General features: G+C 50.7%; 1 protein-coding gene across 1 annotated transcript; it reads left to right on the plus strand.

The window, feature by feature from the left end:
- The first annotated feature begins 1049 nt into the window (after window positions 1-1049).
- Window positions 1050-2033, plus strand: LOC113841341 (olfactory receptor 6E1-like). The gene has a single exon (XM_072030394.1). It carries the CDS (start codon window positions 1050-1052, stop codon window positions 2031-2033), a length of 984 nt encoding a protein of 327 aa, XP_071886495.1.
- The last annotated feature ends 20339 nt before the right edge of the window (window positions 2034-22372 follow it).

The raw sequence follows: 22372 nt of genomic DNA on the forward strand, positions 1-22372 counted from the left end.
AACTCCATTCACCATGACTCTTTGGGCCCGGCTATCCAGCCAGTTTCTAACCCAACGAAGCGTGCGCCAGTCCAAGCCAAGAGCAGCCAGTTTCTTGAGGAGAATGCTGTGGGAGATGGTGTCAAAAGCCTTGCTGAAGTCAAGGTAGACCACATCCACAGCCTTTCCCTCGTCCACCCAGCGCGTCACTTTGTCATAGAAGGAGATCAGGTTCGTCAAGCAGGACCTGCCTTTCATAAACCCATTCTTACTGGGCCTGATCGCCTGCTTGCCCTTCAAGTGCCGCATGATGACTCCCAAGAGGATCTGCTCCATGAGCTTCCCTGGTACTGAGGTCAAACTGACAGGCCTGTAGTTCCCTGGGTCAGCCCTCCGGCCCTTCTTGTAGATGGGCGTCACATTCGCTAGCCGCCAGTCAGCTGGGACCTCCCCCGATAGCCAGGACTGCTGATAAATGATGGAAAGTGGCTTGGCCAGCACCTCTGCCAGTTCTCTCAGTACCCTTGGGTGGATCCCATCCGGCCCCATCGACTTGTGCACATCCAAGTGCCGTAGCAGGTCACCAACCAGTTCTTCGTGGATGGTGAGGGCCACATCCTGCTCCCCATCCCCTTCCACCAGCTCAGGGTACTGGGTATCCAGAGAACAACCGGTAACATATTTGAATTCATGGTTTAGCATCTACAAAATAGGAAATATTTGTGCAGAAGATGAGATTTCCTTTCAAAACATTGTTACAATGGGTGTTTGCAATTATTCTGAGTAAATGAGGATCTTCCTGGGAACAGGGTGCAATCGCTAACAACCCCTTATTAGTTCTGTGCTCTTGAGAAAGAATAATTTGTGGCTGATGGACAAGGTTGGAAAGAAGACAAGAAATTCTCATAGAACTCTGCATGATATGTGAAATGGAAAAGGCAGATTTAAGGAAGGTCCAACAGAATCTTCTTCTCTCTCTGTTGTATAGGAAGCCTGCAAGCAAGGAAAGAGAGAAGGAAGGAGATAGCCTCCTGTCCAGATAATGAAATTATCGTACCTGTACTTTTGCCATGTTCCTGCCTCAGCAGGATGAATGGAAATTGGGCATGGGAGTAGGCAATGGAACTGTCGTTACTGAATTCATCCTCACAGGCTTCTCAGAGCTTGATCAAAGGCTACAGCTATTTCTCTGCATGGTCCTTCTACTCATGTACCTGACAACGGTGATGGGGAATGCAGCCATCATTTTCCTGGTGTGTGTGGATAACCGCCTGCAAACCCCCATGTACTTTTTCATTGGCAATCTGGCATTCCTGGAAATCTGGTTTACGTCCTCCACAAGCACCAAACTGTTGGTAATTCTGAGCTCCGGCAGGAGAACAATCTCAGTAGGTGGATGCTTTGCCCAGTCCTCCTTCTATTTTGCCCTGGGTATTGCAGAATTAGCTCTCCTTGTTGTCATGTTCTTTGACCGTTATGTTGCCATCTGCCAGCCTTTGCGCTATGCTGCCATCATGAAGCATCAGCTCTGCATCCAGCTGGTTGCTGCTGTTTGGGTCATGGGCTTCACATTCTTGAGTTACCACTTGGTGCTGCTCTCCAAGCTCACTTTCTGTGGTTTGAACAAGATCCAGCACGTTTTTTGTGACACCACCCCTTTATTCCAACTGTCCTGCTCTGATGTCACCCTGCTTTGGAAAACAGAATCGGTTTTCATATTGTTTATTGTGCTGTCTTCCTTGTGTCTAACTCTGGCACCTTACACAAGCATCTTTTTCTGTATTCTACAAATGCCAGCAGCCTCAGCGAGGAGAAAAGCTTTTGCTACATGCTCTTCCCATCTCACCACCTTGGCCATTGCCTATGGAAGCTGCATTGCTCTCTACGCACCCACCTCAGATCTTGTTTCTTTGGAGACCAACAGCATTGTAGCTTTGCTCAACACTGTCCTGTACCCATTCTTAAACCCATTCATCTACAGTCTTAGAAACAAGGCCGTGATGCTGGCCTTGAAGGAAGCCACGGCCCGTGCAACAGCACAGCTTTTCCCATAATCATGATGCATTTCTGAAAAGCAATTTGAGTTCTCTGCTGTCGTATCTTATGTAATACCACCATCATATATATGTGACCTCCACATGCAGATGCCTCCAGAGGTTTATGTTCTTGCTGGATTGCGTTAGGCTGTATGATATGAAGCACATCTGTACACAAAACGAAGACCCAAGGAAATGATGTCAGGATGAATAATTCAATTCATGCCCTGCTCTGACTGCTTCCAGGCCCATCACAGGAGAGCCCTCAGCTCATCAAAGGCCCATCTCCATGAGCCTGGAAGAACACAAAGCACAATGGTAGGTGGGAACCCAAGTCACTGGCTCCTGTGGAAGCAAGATCTTGCCCCAGCTCCTTCCAGGACTGCCTTGGGAGGGCTGTTACCCCACTGTCCAGGCAGAAACCTATCCAAATGCATCACTGGCAGCAGCTCTCCGCATCAACATTTGGACTAATGGGATTGCTGCCAAGGGCTGTAGGTCACCTGGTGGTTGTACATAGGGGTAAGTGCAGCAGCTGGACTAGAACCAGGGCATCAGAGGGCCCATGTGTCATTGTAGTCAGCAACAGGAGAGATGGGAGTGTGTGGATTAATGTGTGTGTGCCTGTGTCATTGTGAGTGTGTGTTAGTTTGGGGTGGTGTGTGCCAGCAGCTCGAGTGGGGCTGCACCCACAGGGGCTCATATGTCCAACCGTCTTCAGCTGGGCAGACTGGGAGCCAGGAACTTGTCCTGGACAGGCTGAGTATCTGATCCCAGCTGCTGGAGGGTTCTACCTTGCACACATGCACATGAACATGCATTTGTGCACACAAGAACTTTGTGTTTCCAAATAATGGGCCTCCATCTTGCTCAGCCAGAGAGGCAATCAGGATAATGCTGCTGCTGTTTGTGGTTGCGTGAATGCTGAGTGTACCTGCCTGCATTCACCCATGTCCTGTGTCATTGTGGACTGCACTCTGCTGCTAAAGGGATTGAGAAAAACACATTAGTGGTATCAGTCGTGGCATAACTCTTGTCTGGCTTTGATTCTAGTTCATATTGAAGTTCTACCACGTCCAACGCTGCAGCACTCAGCAGTGGCATGGTTTCATTCAGGCCATGATAGTCCACTGTTAATCTCCACTTTTCGTCAACCATTCACACTGACAATATGGGACCATTAAAGGGTGAGCAAGTCTTGCTGATCACTCTTGTCTCTCCAGTCAATAAATCAGCTCATGAATGTTAATCATGGAGTCTCAGTTAGTGCAATATTGCTCCTTGTGCACCACTGGGGTAGTGATCAACATCTGCTGCTCCTTGACCCTCAGCAACCCTACAACAGAAGGGTCCTCCTAAAGACTGGGCAAGGCAAACAGCTGTTTAATCTCACTGTCTTAAAGAGGCTGCACTTCAGCCTCCAACACAGTTAACTGTCAGGATTCCTCCGTCACTCCAGAGATAAAAATGAGTTCTGCCCATTTATAGCTGGATGACATTGCAGTACACCTTGCACTGGTTTCCACTTGAGCCTCATACTTCTGTGGATCTGATGTGTCAGGCCATTGAACCCACACTGTCCAATAACCTCAGTTGTCCCTCCACCTGACTGGAGGCAGAGCACCTCTAGTCCTGATCAGAGTATTCATGGAAATTGGAGCAGCAATTGTGGGTAAAACTACAGAGTGGTATGTTGTGTGGACCCACCATATCCCCTTTCTTGAGCAGAGGCATGTTTACTCCTAGTAGCTGAGGTACTGGTTCATGCATGTAGAGGGAGGAAGGTATATGCTCTTTGAGTTTGTGGACCTCTTGCGAAAGTTTCTCCACAACCAAGACACAGGCCCATAGTGCAGAAGAAATGCCTGCCATGACCATGCTGCATCTAAGGGGATCTACTTTCCGTTAGGGCTATCTGCACAAGAAAAGTCTTAGAAAAAAAGACCATAGAAAGATAAATACTGTAAAGGAGTTCATGACAGTTCTGGGAGATTGAGCAAGTTTCTAACTCCCTGAAACTCATACAGCAACTGGGCAAAATAGAATCATAGAATCATTAGGGTGGGAGAGACCTCCAAGGTCATCTGGTCCAACCACTACTACCAATGTCACCCACTAAATCATGTCCCTAAGTGACAGGTCCAACCTCTCTTTAAAAACCCCCCAGGGACGGTGACACCACCACTTCCCTAGGCAACCCATTCCAATGCCTGACTACTCTTTCTGAGAAGAAATGTCTTCTAATTTCCAAACTAAACCTCCCTGGAGCAACCTGAGGCCATTCCCTCTAATCCTATCAGTACTTATCTGCAAGAAGAGGCTGACCCCCAACTCCCCACAACTTCCTTTTGGTAGCTGGAGAGAGCAATTAGGTCTCCCCTGAGCCTCCTCTTCTGCAGACAAAACAACCCCAGTTCCCTCAGCTGCTCCTCATTAGAATTTGTTCCAGACCCTTCACCAGCTTTGTAGCCCTTCTCTGGATATGTTTCAGGGCTTCGATGTCCTTCTTGTAGTGAGGGGCCCAAAATGGAACACAGTACTCAAGGTGCAGCCTCAGCAGAGCAGAGTACAGGGGGATAATCACCTCCCTGGTCCTGCTGGCTGCACTATTCCTGACACAAGGCAGGATGCCATTGGCTTTCTTGGCCACCTGGGCAGACTGCTGGTTCATGGTCAGGTGAGCATCAACAAACACCTCCAGAACTTTTTCCTCTGCACAGCTTTCCGGACACTCTGCCAAAAGCCTGTAGTGTTGCATGAGGATGCACTTAGCCAAGTTGAACCTCATCCCATTGGCCTCTGCCCTGTGATTCATCCTGTCCAGGTCACTCTAAGCAGATAGACGCTTCTCCCTAACTTGGGCTCTATCCCTGCACCAGCCTGTCCCTTCTGTCTCACACATGGTCCCATGGCCCCACTGTTCAGGAACAGTACAGGGAAGGGTGTGTTCAGGGTGGGTAATGGTCCCCAAGCACGATTCCCACTGCAACCCTTGCTTCCCTTCCTCTATAGCTCTCCCCTTCCCCCCTGCGCCTGATGCCTGCCTTGCCCTGACCATGTCCCATGGGGGGTTTTACAGACATCCCTGCTCTGGGGTCTGAAGTGTCTGGTCCAGGGAAGAGGTTAGACAGGGTTGGCCATTCCCCCACACAGGCAGGGAGCTGAAGGTGAGGATGGGGGTGGCCTGGCAGCAAACCCCAGCCATAAATCAGAGTGAGCAGCCAGTACAAGGAACAGCCATTGCTAGAGGCTGGGGATGACGAATGTCCTGGGCCACCTTCCCATGCTAATCATTCCACCAATGGCCCAGAGTGACCACCTGCCTCCTGCACTTGCATGTTAGTCCTGTCCACGACCTCTGGCTCTGCACCACAAATGCCCTGCTGTGAGTCCTCACCCAGCATGGCCACACAACTCAGACAATTTCTGAGTTTTCCTCTGGAAGAACAGGACCTGTCACTCCTGTCCCCTTCCTGTGGTCCCTGTGGTGCCCAGAGCTGGTGGTGATGCTCTGCAGAGTGAGGGGCCTGGTTTAAAGCCATTCTCTCTTGTCCTGTCATTATTGGCCCAAGCAAAAGGTTACTCTTTATCTTATTTATAAGACTCCTTTAAGCACTGAAAAGCTGCATTGAGGGCTCCCGGAACCCTTCTTTTCTTCAGGCTGAACAGCCCCAGCTCTCTCAGCCTTTCTTCACAGGTGATGTGCTCCAGTCCTCTGATCAGCTATGTGGACCTCCTCTGGACCCACTCTAACAGATTAACTTCCTTTTTATGTTGGGGACCCTACACTCCAAATGAGGCCTCACAAGGGCAGAGCAGAGGGGCACAATCACTTCCCTCATCCTGCTGGACACTCCTCTGTTGATGGAGCCTGGGGTGCAGTTGGCTTCTGGGCTGCAAGTATGCACTGCTGGCTCATGTCAATCTTTTTGTCCACCAGAACCCACAAATCCTTCTCAGCAGGGCTGCTCTCAAGTAGTTCTTCTCCCAGCCTGTCCTCATGTCTGGGATTGCCCTGGCCCAGGTGCAATGCCTCGCACTTGGACTTATTGAACCTCTTTAGATTCACATGGGCCCACTTCTCAAGCTTGCTCAGGTCCAAACAGATATCAACCCTTCCTTTTGTTGTATCAAGAACACCACTCAGCTTGGTCTCATTGGCAAAGTTGCTGAGGATGCACTTGATCCCGCTGTCTACGTCTTCTGTTAATAATATTAAACTGTGCTGGTCCCAAGACAGACCCTGAAGGACACTACTCCTCATCGTCCAACACCTGGACATACAGCCATGGATAGCAATTTCATAGAGCAATGACCTCCACCTGATAATAAAACAATTTCCTCATACAGTTCCTGACCACAACATTGGAAGAAGAACCAGCACCAGCACTGAAAACCAGCTGGTCCAGGCACCAGCACTGAGGAGATACCCTTTTATTAAAGAGACGTGACAGGGGTAGCCAGCTATACCTTAACAATAGATACAGATACAAGGGCCTCTGGGTCAAAAAGAGTGGGTTTAGGCCACTCTGCAGAAGTGGAGTGAAGGAAGAAAAACAAGATTATCACAGAGAAAAAGCACAAAGACCAGCAGTTTCCTGAGATGAATTGGAAATCCCTTGTGAAGAGTCATGGGCAGCTTATTGCTGCTGAAGGACTACTGATTGACTGAGCTTCATCAGTGCATCCTCGAGCTCCTGGTTCCTCATGCTGTAGATGATGGAGTTCACTGCTGGAGGCACCACTGAGTACAGAACTGTCACCACCGGGTTCAGGGATGGGGAGGAGATGGAAGGTGTCTTCAGGTAGGCAAATAAGGCAGTGCTGGAAAAGACGGAGACCACAGCCAGATGAGGGAAGCAAGTGGAAAAAGCTTTGTGCTGTCCCTGCTTGGATGGTATCCTCAGCACTGATCTGATGATCTGCACGTAGGAGAAAAGAATAAAAATAAAACACCCTGAAGCTAAAGAGAGGCTAATCAGAACAAGCCCAACTTCCTTGAGGTAGACATCTGAGCAGGAGAGCTTGAGGATCTGGGGAATTTCACAGAAAAACTGGTCCAGGGCATTGCCTTGGCAAAGGGGAATGGAAAATGTACTGGCAGTGTGCACCATGGCTTTGAGAAAGCCACTGCCCTGATGAGGAGTAGCCCTGATGAGAAGGACCTGAGGGTTCTGGTTGAAGAGAAGCTCAACATGAGTCAGGAATGTCCACTTGCAACCCCAAAAGCCTACAGTATCCTGGGCTGCATCTAAAGCAGTGTGACCAGCAGGTTGAGGGAGGTGATTCTTCCTCTCTTCTCTGCTCTTGTGAGACCCCACCAGCACAACAGACACATAAGATTTTGGACATAGGACTTAGTGAGTGGGACCAGAGCAGAGCCACAGCAATAATCAGTGGAGTGGAACACCTCTCCTGTGAAGGCAGGCTGAGCCAGTCGGGTTTATTGAGCCTAGAGAAGAGCATACTCTGGGGGGAACATTCTTGCTTTCCAGTACTTAAAGGGAACAAATAATATGGGGAAAGACTTTTTCCAACTCCAACCAATTTGTGATTCAGTCATTCTAGAATATTTTGCAATGCCTCTGAGAACTTTCCTGTAGTATCATTGCACCAGCTGTACTCCAGGTTCCCAAGGGCAGAGACTCATTTTGAGAATGCCACCACTCACTGTGGAACCTTGAGGAGCAGGGATTACAATCAGCAGTGAGGCCTCAAAACACAGCATTGTCATGCACTCTAACTCCACAGTCTAGCCCTTTCTTCCCTGAGTCAGAAGGGACCTCTGGAGGTGTTCACTACCATCATCTTCTCTGAGCAGTGATAGCTTTACAGGTAGATCACTCACCAGGTAACCTTGAGGAGCAAGGATTGTAAACATCAGCAAGGCCTCAGAACACTGGATTGTCACGCACACTAATTTCACAGTCCAGCCCCTTGTACCCTGAGTCAGAATGCAACAATTAGACATTCTCTCCTGAACCTAAGTAGGAACAGACCCTTGTGGAGAGAAATAAATTCTTTGGGCCTAATCTTGACACTGGTTTGGAAAGGAAAGCCCAGGCTTGAGGCATTTCACTGGGGTGATTCTATGTTATTTGAGAGATGCTATGAGAGAGTCTTCACAGACTCACTCACAGTGTTAGATACATATTTATATGGCTTCCATATGGGACAAGAACAGGTTTATTCATTCATAGCAGAGGGGGAATCCAAATATTTATGTAGGAACACAAGAAGCACAAGTAGTCAAATTGACAATGGGAAAATATAATGAGAACACCAAAAACACAAGCCTAGAATGGGAAGTACTGGGATTCATTAGTGGAGATTGAAGGGGTCTTTATTAGTACTGTAAAACATCCCCCAAAATAGTTTCCACACTGCATCCTCGAGCTCCTTGTTCCTCATACTGTAGATGAGGGGGTTCATGGCTGGGGGCATTACTGAGTATAGAACAGCCAGCAAAAGGTTCAGGGATGCGGAGAACCAGGAGGGGGGTTTCAGGTAGGCAAAAAAGGCAGTGCTGAGAAACAAGGAGACCACGGCCAGGTGAGGGAGGCACGTGGAAAAGGCTTTGTACATGCCCTGATGTGTTGCGATCTTCAGCACGACCCTGAAGATCTGCACATAGGACACCACAAGGAAAACAAAACACCCAGATGCTACAGTGACACTAAACATAAGAAGCCCAACTTCTCTGAGGTAGGCATCTGAGCAGGAGAGCTTGAGGATCTGGGAAATTTCACAGAAGAACTGGTCCAGGGCACTGCCTTGGCAGAGGGGGAGGGAAAAGCTATTGGCAGTGTGCAGCACAGCATGGAGAAACCCACTGCCCCAGGCAGCTGCTGCCATGTTGACACAAGTTCTGCTGTCCATTATTGTCCCGTAGTGCAGGGGTTTGCAGATGGCAATGTAGCGGTCATAGGCCATGATGGTGAGAACATAAAACTCTGCTGAGATGAAAAATAAAAAGAAAAAAAACTGAGCAGCACATCCCAAGTAGGAGACGGCCCTGGTATCCCAGAGGGAGTTGGCCATGGCATTGGGAACAGTGGTAGTAATAGTGCCCAGGTCTAGGAAGGCGAGGTTGAGGAGGAAGAAGTACATGGGAGTGTGGAGACGGTTGTCACAGGCTATGGCAGTGAGGATGAGGCCGTTGCCCAGGAGGGCAGCCAGGTAGATGCCCAGGAAGAGCCCGAAGTGCAGGAGCTGCAGCTCGCGTGTGTCTGCGAATGCCAGGAGGAGGAACTCATTAGAGAAACTGCTGTTGGACATTTGCTGCCTCAGGGAATGGTAGGCTGTCAATGGTGGAAAAGACACGGAACAAGTTAGAGAGATTTCTCTGAGGAAACCCAAACCTATATACTCTTATATTTTGTAAGAATATAAGAATATTATATTGTATAACATATATATTGTTTTCTGAAACCTCCCCAGGAAGACAAACTGCTACTTGCCTTTGAGGAAGATGTGCTCCTGCCTCAAGCTCTCAGTTCTGCTTCCTAAGAGTGCAGAGGGACCAGACAGGTTTTCTGTGGGCTCAGCCAGAGTCAGTACTGCCATACTGCATCTGCTGAAAACCGGTGGGGATGGATCTCAGATGCCCAGTGGCCAGAGGTGTCTCTGTATTTTAGGTGCTGAGCAGGACATCCAGCAGTCCGTCAGGAAACAATGCAGTATGTAGGTTAAAGAGTTAGAGGAAAACTGTGAGGTTCCACACAGACCTAAAGATCTCTTTGAGTGTAATGCTCTAACAGCCTCACTGACACAACCTGATGAGTCCATTAGCATTTCCCTGACTGCTCTTTAGGGCAGGAAAGTGAAAGCACAGCCTCTCAGAAGTACTTTCCCTGAAGGTAGTGCACAAGTCGGTCTACCTTGTTTAAAATCATCACCAGAGATACCCTGTGGGTGCTGAGGAGATGTGAGCTGCCTGCCCCAGGCATCATATTCTGGGCACCCGCAGGACCCTGTCCTGCCCTGCCAGGGGGTCCTTCCACCCACCACTTCTCCCTGCAACACCCTGGGCAGCTCCCCAGGCAGGCTGAGTGCTGAGCCTGGCAGGCAGCAGAGGCCCTGCCCCAGCACACAGGCCCTGCGGTACAGCAGGGACCCTGCTCTGCACCACAGCCCTGGACACCCCTGCCTACACCCTGCCTGCACCTGCGGCCAGCCCTGTGAGAAAGAACCATCATGTCCTGTCCTTCAGTTATTTATGGCAGATAATCACTGTTCCAGAGCTAGTTGTTCTCCTCTTACCCAAACTCTGAGAGTCCTTCGGAAAGCTCCCATAAGCTACAGGATTTGCCAGCAAATCTGGAGATGGCACCAGGAACAACAGCTGTGTTGCCCTGCAGCCAGAGACTTACCCTGTTCAGGACTGTGAAGATTTCTCCTGCAGTGAGCTCTCAGCATCCCCCCTCCACTCTGCCTTTAACATCTCCCTCCCTTCTCTCACTGCCCTTGTCCCCTGCAGGCAGTGCCCCCAGCCCTGCTGCGCTGTGCAGAGCAGCTGCTCCTGGGCAGAGCTGTCTCTCTGCAGTGCTGCCCGCTTGCCAGGAGCTCCCCTTGGACCCAGGAGCCCAGCCCAGCTGTCCTGGTTTCAGTTAGAACAGAATTAATTTTCTTCCTAGTAGCTGGTGGAATGCTGTGTTTTGGCTTAGGATGAGAAGAGTGCTGATAACACCCCAATGCTTTAATTGTTGCAGAGCAGTGCTTATACTAAGCCAAGGACATCTCAGCCTTTTGCTCTGTCCTGCCAACGGGCAGGCTGGGGGTGCAGTAAGAGCTGGGAGGGGACAGACCCAGGACAGGTGACCCAAACTAGCCAAAGGGGTATTCCATACCATCTGACGTCATGCTAAACAATATATAGGGGTGGCTAGCCGGGGGGAGGGGGCCGGACTGCTCGGGGTTAGGCTGGGCATCGGTCAGCGGGTGGTGAGCAATTGCATTGTGCATCACTTGTTTGTACATACTATTATTACTTTCATATTATCACTATTGTATCATTATTATTATTATTGTTATTATTATTTTTGTTATTATTATTTTCCCTGTCTTATTAAACTGTCTTTATCTCAACTCACGGGCTTCACTTTCCATTTCTCTCCCCCGTCCCAGAGAGGGAGGGGGGAGGGTGAGCGAACGGCTGCGTGGTGTTTAGCTGCCGGCCGGGTTAAACCACAACAGTCCTTTTGGCGCCCAACGTGGGGCACGAAAGGTTGAGATAACGGCAGATCTGATCAGAGTGTGTTAAACTAAAATTGGTGTAAGAATTAGACCTGCTTAATAGTCACCTGTCATGATGCTGATTGCTTTAATCTCAACTCTGCTGCGCCTGTTTTCCAAATTGAGTATTATAGTACATTATTTTCTGTATTTGCTCTCTGTCGTGTTGTTTATCCTCTCCGGGCCCTGGTTTCAGATCATTATGGTACTGAGTGTTATAGCAATGGCTTATGAGACGATAAGATATCTGGTCATGACTTTAACTTGGTATTTATACTCAGTAACATCGTGGACTCTGTACTTTGGAAACAGTATCTTGGGAACTATTAGCAATTATACCTATTGTTTTTCTCCACTAGAGAGTCAATCTGTGGAGGGGAAAGGGGAAGATACTTATTCTTACTTGATTACTCTCCCTTTCTCCTTCACCACCCCTGTATCCTCCTGGATCACTCTGCCTTCCTCCTTCACCACCCTCTTACCCCCTGAGCTTGTCACAATAGCTCTCCAAGATATTGAATATTTTTGGAATACTCAGAGTACCATAGTCTTGTTGTTCTGCCTCATGAATGCACTTCAGGTTCTGCTTAAAGTTAAACAACTACTTGGGAAGCTTATCCGGATATCTGCCCGGAGGCAGGATAGTTGTGGGTGGCAGGGAGTATGGGTGGATATGGGCAGGCATCTAGAGCAGTTGGCACCCCCAGTGTGTTGGAAATTCACCCCTGAACAATGGCAAAATCCTCAAAAACTGGCAGAATGCTTGAAAAAAAGGTGTCATGATTCTGGCAGTTCCAAAGTAACACAAATCATTATAACGTGCTGGGGCCTGGCTCATGCCTATCGAGCTGCCATTGATACTACTATCAACTTAGTGACAGACCCTGCGGCCACTCCAAGCCCTGTGACAGATCCAACGGCCACTGTGACCCCTACGGTGGACTCGGCAGCCGCTCCAGATCCGGTTCCTGCAGCCGCTCCAGATCCGGTTCCTGCAGCTGCTCCAGCTCCAGCTCTTGCAGCCGCTCCAGATCCGGTTCCTGCAGCCGCTCCAGTCCCAGCTCCTGCAGCCACTCCAGTTCCAGCTCCTGCAGCTGCTCCAGATCCGGTTCCTGCAGCTGCTCCAGCTCCAGCTCTTGCAGCCGCTCCAGATCCGGTTCCTGCAGCTGCTCCAGCTCCAGCTCTTTCAGCCGCTCCAGTCCCAGTTCCTGCAGCCGCTCCAGTCCCAGCTCTTGCAGCCGCTCCAGTTCCAGCTCCTGCAGCCGCTCCAGTTCCAGCTCCTGCAGCCGCTCCAGTTCCAGCTCTTGCAGCCGCTCCAGTTCCAGCTCCTGCAGCTGCTCCAGCTCCAGCTCTTTCAGCCGCTCCAGTCCCAGTTCCTGCAGCCGCTCCAGTCCCAGCTCCTGCAGCCGCTCCAGATCCGGTTCCTGCAGCTGCTCCAGCTCCAGCTCTTTCAGCCGCTCCAGTCCCAGTTCCTGCAGCCGCTCCAGTCCCAGCTCCTGCAGCCGCTCCAGTTCCAGCTCCTGCAGCCGCTCCAGTCCCAGCTCTTGCAGCCGCTCCAGTTCCAGCTCCTGCAGCCGCTCCAGATCCGGTTCCTGCAGCTGCTCCAGCTCCAGCTCTTGCAGCCGCTCCAGATCCGGTTCCTGCAGCTGTTCCAGTTCCAGCTCCTGCAGCCGCTCCAGTTCCAGCTCCTGCAGCCGCTCCAGTCCCAGCTCTTGCAGCCGCTCCAGTTCCAGCTCCTGCAGCCGCTCCAGTTCCAGCTCCTGCAGCCGCTCCAGTCCCAGCTCCTGCAGCCGCTCCAGTTCCAGCTCCTGCAGCCGCTCCAGTTCCAGCTCCTGCAGCCGCTCCAGTTCCAGCTCCTGCAGCCGCTCCAGTCCCAGCTCTTGCAGCCGCTCCAGTCCCAGCTCCTGCAGCCGCTCCAGTTCCAGCTCCTGCAGCCGCTCCAGTCCCAGCTCTTGCAGCCGCTCCAGTTCCAGCTCCTGCAGCCGCTCCAGTTCCAGCTCCTGCAGCCGCTCCAGTCCCAGCTCCTGCAGCCGCTCCAGTTCCAGCTCCTGCAGCCGCTCCAGTTCCAGCTCCTGCAGCCGCTCCAGTCCCAGCTCTTGCAGCCGCTCCAGTCCCAGCTCCTGCAGCCGCTCCAGTTCCAGCTCCTGCAGCCGCTCCAGTCCCAGCTCTTGCAGCCGCTCCAGTTCCAGCTCCTGCAGCCGCTCCAGTTCCAGCTCCTGCAGCCGCTCCAGTCCCAGCTCCTGCAGCCGCTCCAGTTCCAGCTCCTGCAGCCGCTCCAGTTCCAGCTCCTGCAGCCGCTCCAGCTCCAGCTCCTGCAGCCGCTCCAGTCCCAGCTCTTGCAGCCGCTCCAGTCCCAGCTCCTGCAGCCGCTCCAGTCCCAGCTCCTGCAGCCGCTCCAGTTCCAGCTCCTGCAGCTGCTCCAGTCCCAGCTCCTGCAGCCGCTCCAGTCCCAGTTCCTGCAGCCGTTCCAGTCCCAGCTCCTGCAGCCGCTCCAGTCCCAGTTCCTGCAGCCGCTCCAGTCCCAGCTCCTGCAGCCGTTCCAGCTCCAGCTCCTGCAGCCGCTCCAGTTCCAGCTCCTGCAGCCGCTCCAGTCCCAGTTCCTGCAACTGCTCCAGCTCCAGCTCCTGCAGCCGCTCCAGCTCCGGTTCCTGCAACTGCTCCAGCTCCTGCAGCCGCTCCAACTCCTGTGGCTGTGTCAGAGAAACGAGCTGTAGCAGTGCAAGTTGACCTTGCGGAGGGTATTCCAACCCCTGTGGCAGACCCTGTAACACGGTCAGAGAAACGAGCTGTAGCAGTGCAAGTTGATCCTGCAGAGGGTATTCCAACCCCTGTGGCAGACCCTGTAACAAAGTCAGAGAAACGAGCTGTGGCAGTGCAAGCTGCCCCTGCAGAGGGTATTCCAACCCCTGTGGCAGACCCTGTAACAAAGTCAGAGAAACGAGCTGTGGCAGTGCAAGCTGCCCCTGCAGAGAAGGTGAAAAAATGGTATAGAGATTCAGGTCGTTTAGAACGCAGAGAGTCTTCTGCCAATCCAGGTAAGGCTTCTGCCAAAACTAGGTATAGAGATGACGAAGATGACGACGACACTGGGCCATCAAGGATTCAGGAGGAGGAAGATGAGGATGCCGAAAAAGCAACAGTAACTACCCGAAGCCTAAACGAACGTGAGCTACGAGATGTGCGAAAAGATTTTGGTCGCTGTATAGGTGAGCAGCTTGTCACCTGGCTGCTCCGGTGCTGGGACTCTGGAGCCAATTGTGTGGAATTAGACGGCAGGGAAGCCAAGCGGCTGGGATCCCTTGCTCGAGACGCCGGCATTGACAAAGCAATTGCAGATGGAGCACAATCCACCAGCCTCTGGAGGCGTCTCCTCTCAGCTGTGAGGGAAAGGTATCCCTTCAAGGAAGAACTTTTATGTCTACCAGGCAAGTGGACCACTATGGAGAAGGGAATCCAGTACCTGAGGGAATTAGCCGTACGGGAAGTGATTTATGAGGATCCAGACCTCAGACAAACATCCAAAGATCCAGATGAAGTCAAGTGTACACGACCCATGTGGCGGAAGTTTGTACGGAGTGCACCATCATCATATGCCAGCTCATTGGCAATAATGGCCTGGAAAGAGGATGAGGAACCCACAGTGGATGAAGCGGCTAAACAACTCCGGCAGTACGAAGAAAGTCTCTCCTCTTCCTTACAGGCCTGCGTCTCAGCTGTGGAGAAACTTTCTGAAAAAGTTCACCAACTTGAAGAGAATCTATTGTCCTCCCCACCTGAACCAACCAGTGCCCACCGACCAAAAGAGAACACTTGGGAGAAACTTTCTGAAAAGGTTCACCAACTTGAAGAGAGATTATTCTCCTCCGCACCTGTACAAAGCAGGGTCTCAGCTGTCAGGGGTAGGCGTTCACCCACACAAGGAAGACGATATGGTGGGTACTCACCCCGTGCCACCCTGTGGTTTTACTTACGAGACCATGGAGAGGACATGAGAAAATGGGATGGAAAATCTACCGCGACCCTAGAGGCACGGGTACGTGAGTTGCAAAAGAAAACAATCAGGAAAAAAGGATTCTCCGAAAAGTTTGCTGCTCCAACTTCCAGCAGACAATCCTTCAAACACAGAAACGAAGAAGATTCTGACCAGGATTAGGGGGGCCCTGCCTCCAGCCAGGGGGAGGAAAGGGACAATCGAGTTTATTGGACTGTGTGGATTCGATGGCCTGGCACATCACGCGCACAGAAGTATAAGGCTTTAGTAGACACCGGTGCACAATGTACTATAATGCCATCGAGCTATAAAGGACCAGAGCCCATCTATATTTGTGGAGTGACAGGAGGATCTCAGCAGTTGACTGTATTGGAGGCTGAAGTGAGTCTGACTGGGAATGAGTGGGAAAAGCACCGTATTGTGACTGGCCCGGATGCTCCATGTATCCTTGGCATAGACTATCTTAGAAGAGGATATTGCAAGGACCCAAAAGGGTTCCGGTGGGCTTTTGGTATAGCTGCCTTAGAGACAGAGGGCATTAAACAATTATCTACCTTGCCTGGTCTCTCAGAGGACCCCTCTGTTGTGGGGTTGCTGAGGGTCGAAGAACAGCAAGTGCCAATCGCTACCACAACTGTGCACCGGCGGCAATATCGCACTAACCGAGACTCCCTGATTCCCATCCATAAGCTAATTCGTCAATTGGAGAGCCAAGGAGTGATCAGCAAGACCCATTCACCTTTCAATAGCCCCATATGGCCAGTGCGAAAGTCTAATGGCGAGTGGAGACTAACAGTGGACTATTGCGGCCTGAACGAAGTCACGCCACCACTGAGTGCTGCAGTGCCGGACATGCTGGAACTTCAGTATGAACTTGAATCGAGGGCAGCCAAGTGGTACGCCACAATTGATATCGCTAATGCATTTTTCTCCATCCCTCTAGCAGCAGAGTGCAGGCCACAATTTGCCTTGGAGGGGAGTCCAATATACTTGGAATAGGCTGCCCCAGGGGTGGAAACACAGCCCTACCATTTGCCATGGGCTGATCCAGTCTGCGCTAGAGCAGGGGGAAGCTCCTGAACACCTGCAGTACATCGATGACATTATTGTGTGGGGTGACACAGCAGAGGAAGTTTTCGAAAAAGGGAAGAAAATAGTCCAAATCCTTCTGAAAGCCGGTTTTGCCATAAAACAAAATAAAGTCAAAGGACCTGCACAAGAGATCCAGTTTTTAGGAATAAAATGGCAAGATGGACGTCGTCAAATCCCAATGGATGTGATCAACAAAATAACAGCTATGTCTCCACCAACTAACAAAAAAGAAACACAGACTTTCCTAGGTGTTGTGGGATTTTGGAGAATGCACATCCCGAATTACAGTCTGATTGTAAACCCGCTCTACCAAGTAACCCGTAAGAAGAATGAGTTTGAATGGGGCCCTGAACAACGACAAGCCTTTGAACAAATCAAGCAGGAAATAGTCCATGCAGTAGCCCTTGGGCCAGTTCGAACAGGACCAGATGTAAAGAATGTGCTCTACACTGCAGCCGGGGAGAACGGCCCCACCTGGAGCCTCTGGCAGAAAGAACCTGGGGAAACTCGAGGTCGGCCCCTGGGGTTTTGGAGTCGGGGATACAGAGGATCTGAGGCCCGCTATACTCCAACTGAAAAGGAGATATTGGCAGCATATGAAGGAGTTCGATCTGCTTCGGAGGTGGTCGGTACTGAAGCGCAGCTCCTCCTAGCACCCTGATTGCCGGTACTAGGCTGGATGTTCAAGGGAAGGGTCCCCTCTACGCATCATGCAACTGATGCTACATGGAGCAAGTGGGTTGCACTGATTACTCAGCGGGCTCGAATAGGAAACCCCAGTCGCCCAGGAATATTGGAAGTGATCATGGACTGGCCAGAAGGCAAATACTTTGGGATATCATCAGAGGAGGAGGTGGGTCGTGCTGAAGAAGCCCCACTGTACAACCAGTTGCCAGAGAATGAAAAGAAATATGCCCTGTTCACTGATGGGTCCTGTCGTATTGTGGGGAAGCATCGGAGATGGAAGGCTGCTGTATGGAGTCCTACGCGACGAGTTGCAGAAGCTGCTGAGGGAGAAGGTGAATCGAGTCAGTTTGCAGAAGTGAAAGCCATTCAGCTGGCTTTAGACATTGCTGAACGAGAAAAACGGCCAGTTCTCTGTCTCTACACCGATTCATGCATGGTAGCAAATGCCCTGTGGGGATGGTTACAGCAATGGAAGCAAAACAACTGGCAGCGTAGGGGCAAACCCATCTGGGCTGCTGCATTGTGGCAAGATATTGCTGCTCGGGTAGAGAACCTGGCTGTGAAAGTACGCCACGTAGATGCTCATGTGCCCAAGTATTGGGCTACTGAAGAACATCAAAACAACCAGCAGGTGGATCAGGCTGCTAAGATTGAAGTAGCTCAGGTGGACTTGGATTGGCAGCATAAAGGTGAATTATTTATAGCCCGATGGGCCCATGACACCTCAGGCCATCAAGGTAGAGACGCAACATACAGATGGGCTCGTGATCGAGGGGTGGACCTGACCATGGACGCTATAGCACAGGTTATTCATGACTGTGAAACATGTGCTGCAATCAAGCAAGCCAAACGGTCAAAGCCTCTTTGGTATGGAGGACGATGGCTGAAATATAAATATGGAGAGGCCTGGCAGATTGATTACATCACACTCCCTCAAACTCGCAATGGCAAGCGCCACGTACTTACAATGGTGGAAGCAACCACCGGATGGCTGGAAACATATCCTGTGCCTCATGCCACCGCCCGGAACACCATCCTGGGCCTTGAAAAGCAAGTCCTATGGCGACATGGCACCCCAGAAAGAATAGAATCAGACAATGGGACTCACTTCCGAAACAACCTTATAGACACTTGGGCCAAAGAACATGGTATTGAATGGGTGTATCACATCCCCTATCATGCACCAGCCTCCGGGAAAGTTGAACGATACAATGGCCTGTTAAAGACTACCTTGAAAGCAATGGGCGCTGGGACGTTCAAAAACTGGGATACGCATTTGGCAAAGGCCACCTGGTTAGTCAATACTAGGGGATCTACCAACCGAGCTGGACCTGCCCAATCAAACCTGTTACGTACTGTAGATGGGGATAAAGTTCCTGTAGTGCATGTAAAAAATATGCTGGGTAAAACAGTCTGGGCTACTCCTGCCTCAGGAAAAGGCAAACCTATTCGTGGAATTGTTTTCGCTCAGGGACCTGGATACACTTGGTGGGTGATGCAAAAGAACGGAGAGGTGCGTTGTGTACCTCAAGGAGATTTAATACTGGGTGAGAATAGCCCATGAACTGAATAGTATCATGTTAATTAGTATATTATACTGTATGTTATCACTACCATGATTACTATAGGTGACTAATTAGAATGTATGGAAAAGAGTGTAACCTGAGCATGACATAAATGGTATGGAATAAGGGGTGGATAGATGTCCTGGTTTCAGTTAGAACAGAATTAATTTTCTTCCTAGTAGCTGGTGGAATGCTGTGTTTTGGCTTAGGATGAGAAGAGTGCTGATAACACCCCGATGCTTTAATTGTTGCAGAGCAGTGCTTATACTAAGCCAAGGACATCTCAGCCTTTTGCTCTGTCCTGCCAACGGGCAGGCTGGGGGTGCAGTAAGAGCTGGGAGGGGACAGACCCAGGACAGGTGACCCAAACTAGCCAAAGGGGTATTCCATACCATCTGACGTCATGCTAAACAATATATAGGGGTGGCTAGCCGGGGGGAGGGGGCCGGACTGCTCGGGGTTAGGCTGGGCATCGGTCAGCGAGTGGTGAGCAATTGCATTGTGCATCACTTGTTTGTACATACTATTATTACTTTCCTATTATCACCATTGTATTATTATTGTTATTATTTTATTATTATTTTGTTATTATTATTTTCCTGTCTTATTAAACTGTCTTTATCTCAACTCACGGGCTTCACTTTCCATTTCTCTCCCCCGTCCCAGAGAGGGAGGGGGGAGGGTGAGCGAACGGCTGCGTGGTGTTTAGCTGCCGGCCGGGTTAAACCACGACACCAAGCCAGTGTCAAGAATAGGCCCAAAGAATTGCTCCCTACAAGAGTCTGTTCCTGCTTCGGTTCAGGATGGAATGGCTCATTGTTGCATTGTCACCTGTCAGAGACCAAGGGCTAGATTTAAGACTCACCTGTGGGTATCTGCTCACAGCAGAGGCAGCGCATGGTCACTGCATTATGTAGCCAGGGCTATTCCCACATGTGGCCCATAGGTGGTGTCCTTCAAGAGGGGAATATGGAGCTGCCTCCAGAACCCAGGGTACCTCCAGGGACAGCGGAGCATAGCATGAGCACTGACTGCAGCCCCTCTGAAAGTGAGAGATCTCCCACTGTGTGCTCAGTCACAAGGAAAGAAGTAAACCCAGGTATTCACAGGGAAACTGCTGCTCTGCAGTCTCAGAGAAGAAAGTCTCTGAGCCCAGCCCTGAGCTCTACAATATCGAAACACTCTCTAATATCAGGCACTACACCACTGAGCCTCCTTCATTGCCTGTCCCTTCTGAAGAACTTATGGCCATTCTTAGCAGCACTTCGTGGAGGCTGACGAGGCGTAGGTAGGCTTGAGAGGTCGGCCTGTGCAAAACTCATGAAGTTCAACAAGGCAAAGTTCAAGGTCCCACATGTCCTTGGGGTAATCCCAAGGACAAATACAGGCTGGGCAGAGAATAGATTGAAAGCAGCCCTGAGGAGAAGAATGTGGGGGTGTTGGTGGAGCTCACCATGAGCCGGCAGTGTGTGCTTGCAGCCCCGAAATCCAACCGTATCCTGGGCTACATCAACAGAAGCATAGCCAGCAGGGCAGGGGAGGGGATTCTCACCCTCTACTCTGCTCTCACGAGACCCCACACAGAATACTTTGTTAGCTCTGGGGCTCCCAGCACAAGAAGGAAGTGGGAATATTAGAACGAGTCCAGAGGAGAGCCACAAAGATGATCACAGGGCTCAAGGTCCTCTCCTATGAAGGCAGGCTGAGAGTTGTTGGTTTTCAGCTTGCAGAAGAGAAGGCCCTGAGGAGACCTTCTAGCAGCCTTCCAATACCTAAAGGGGGCTGTCCTGGTTTCAGTTAGGACAGAGTTGGTTTTCTTCCTAGTAGCTGGTGGAATGCTGTCTTTTGGCTTGGGATGAGAGGAGTGCTGATAACATGTTGATGTTATAATTGTTGCAGAGCAGTGCTTACACCAAGCCAAGGACGTTTCAGCTTCTCACCTTCCAAGAGGCCAAAGACTGCTCTCCCGAAGACCAGAGTTGTGAGCTTGCTATTTGCCAGCTGTGCTGCCCTCCTGCAGGATCAACTCCACCATTGTCCCTGCAGGGAACATTGTGGAACATCAGCCCCGAGATCCCTTTCTGCAGAGTTATGCTCCATCCACTTGTCCCTCAGTCTATATGTATATTCAGGAATACACGGCCTGATGTACAGAACCTGGCACTAGTTCTTGTTGAATTTTATATTGTAGGTGACAGACCAATGTTCCAATCTATCAAGATGTCTCCGTAAGGCCCCTCTACACTCAACTCCATTGACTAAGCCTACTAATATAGTAGATGTAGGGCAGTCTACTCATGTGCCTAAGCTTTCAAACACCTTTCAGAAAGTACTGTCTCTAAATTACTGCTTCTCCATTAATCTACTTCCACTTTTGGGGAGGAGAGAGATATGTTAAAGGGGAGGTTTATATTATTTAGCTAAATGACAAGGGACAGCTTCCAGGTTAGTGACAAGGCACAAAGGGAGGCCACATTTTTAGGCAGTCTACACTGAAAAAACTCTAATACCTACATTCGCAGTCTCTGAAGTCCTAACTTAAAGGATTACTGCTAAGTCGGACATCCTCGGGCACCTCAAATGTCAAATGGCGTTTGCATTTGAACAACTCACTGTTCTTCTCTATCTCCTTTAATTACCATGGGAGCTTAGCCTAGAGTATTTTGTACATATCTGAACAGAGGTGAGAGAAATCCCAAATCGTGTGGGTTTGTGGCTGATATGGAAGGTTCTGGGTCCCATTACAGGCCTAGGACATCAAACTCTGAATGAGATGCATCAGTTGACTCCCTGTGATCACTTCCCTCAGCTTGGGAAAATGCGATCCCTTCCAGCCACATTCTGGGTGTCCTGCCTAAAAGTGGAAGATGAGAAGGGAATTCTCTGATGAAACTTCTCCTGCTACAAGAAATGACACTGCTGGAAGTAAGTATCTCTCCTCAGCTGTGGGAGGGAACATCAGGGATTGCTTCAGCCTGTTTCAATGTTGATAAACCTAGAGACCCAGGGATATCTCAAGGGACACAAGACAGGGCAGAGACAGTGAGGCCCTGGGCTGAAGCTGTGCTGCTGAGCTGGGTTGGGCTCTTGGGCCTAAGGGGAGCTCCTGGCAAGCGGGCAGCACTGCAGAGAGACAGCTCTGCCCAGGAACAGCTCCTCTGCACAGCGCAGCAGGGCTCAGGACACTGCCTGCAGGGGACAAGGACAACTTAGAGAAGGGAGGGAGATGTTAAAGGCAGTGTGGAGTGGGGATGCTGAGAGCTCACAGTGGGAGAAATCTTCACAGCCCTGAATAGGGTAAGTCTCTGGCTGCAGGGCAGCACAGCTGTTGTTCCTGGTGCCATCTCCAGATTTGATGGTAAATCCCACAGCCTACAGGAGCTTTCAGGAGCACTCTGTTTTCTCTATGGTAGAGAAGAATGACAAGGACCAGAGCAGGGATTCTCTGCCGTAAATAACAGAGGGACAGGACATGAGGGTTCCTTCTAGAGGGGCTGGCTGTCGGCTGTGCAGCCGTTGTGCAGGCAGGGGTGGCCAGGGCTGTGGTGCAGAATAGGGTCCCTGCAGTGCCCCAGGGGCTGTGTGTCAGGGCAGGGCCTCTGCTGCCTGCCAGGCTCAGCACTCAGCCTGCATTGTAGCTGCCCAGGGTGCTGCGGGGAGAAGCTGAGGGTAGAAGGGAAGGAAGGAGCTGTGACAGGGCAGGGCAGGGTCCTGCTGCTGCCCAGAGGCTGCTCCCTAGATCAGGCTGCTCACATTTCCACAGCACCCCCACTGCATTTCTGGGGAAG

The sequence above is a fragment of the Anas platyrhynchos genome, chromosome 32 (genome assembly GCF_047663525.1).
Source record: "Anas platyrhynchos isolate ZD024472 breed Pekin duck chromosome 32, IASCAAS_PekinDuck_T2T, whole genome shotgun sequence".
In the NCBI taxonomy this organism is placed as follows: domain Eukaryota; kingdom Metazoa; phylum Chordata; class Aves; order Anseriformes; family Anatidae; genus Anas; species Anas platyrhynchos.

What these genes read in the sequence shown, in the direction of transcription:
- LOC113841341 (XM_072030394.1), top strand. Translation starts at nt 1,050, where the DNA reads ATGTTCCTGCCTCAGCAGGATGAATGGAAATTGGGCATGGGAGTAGGC.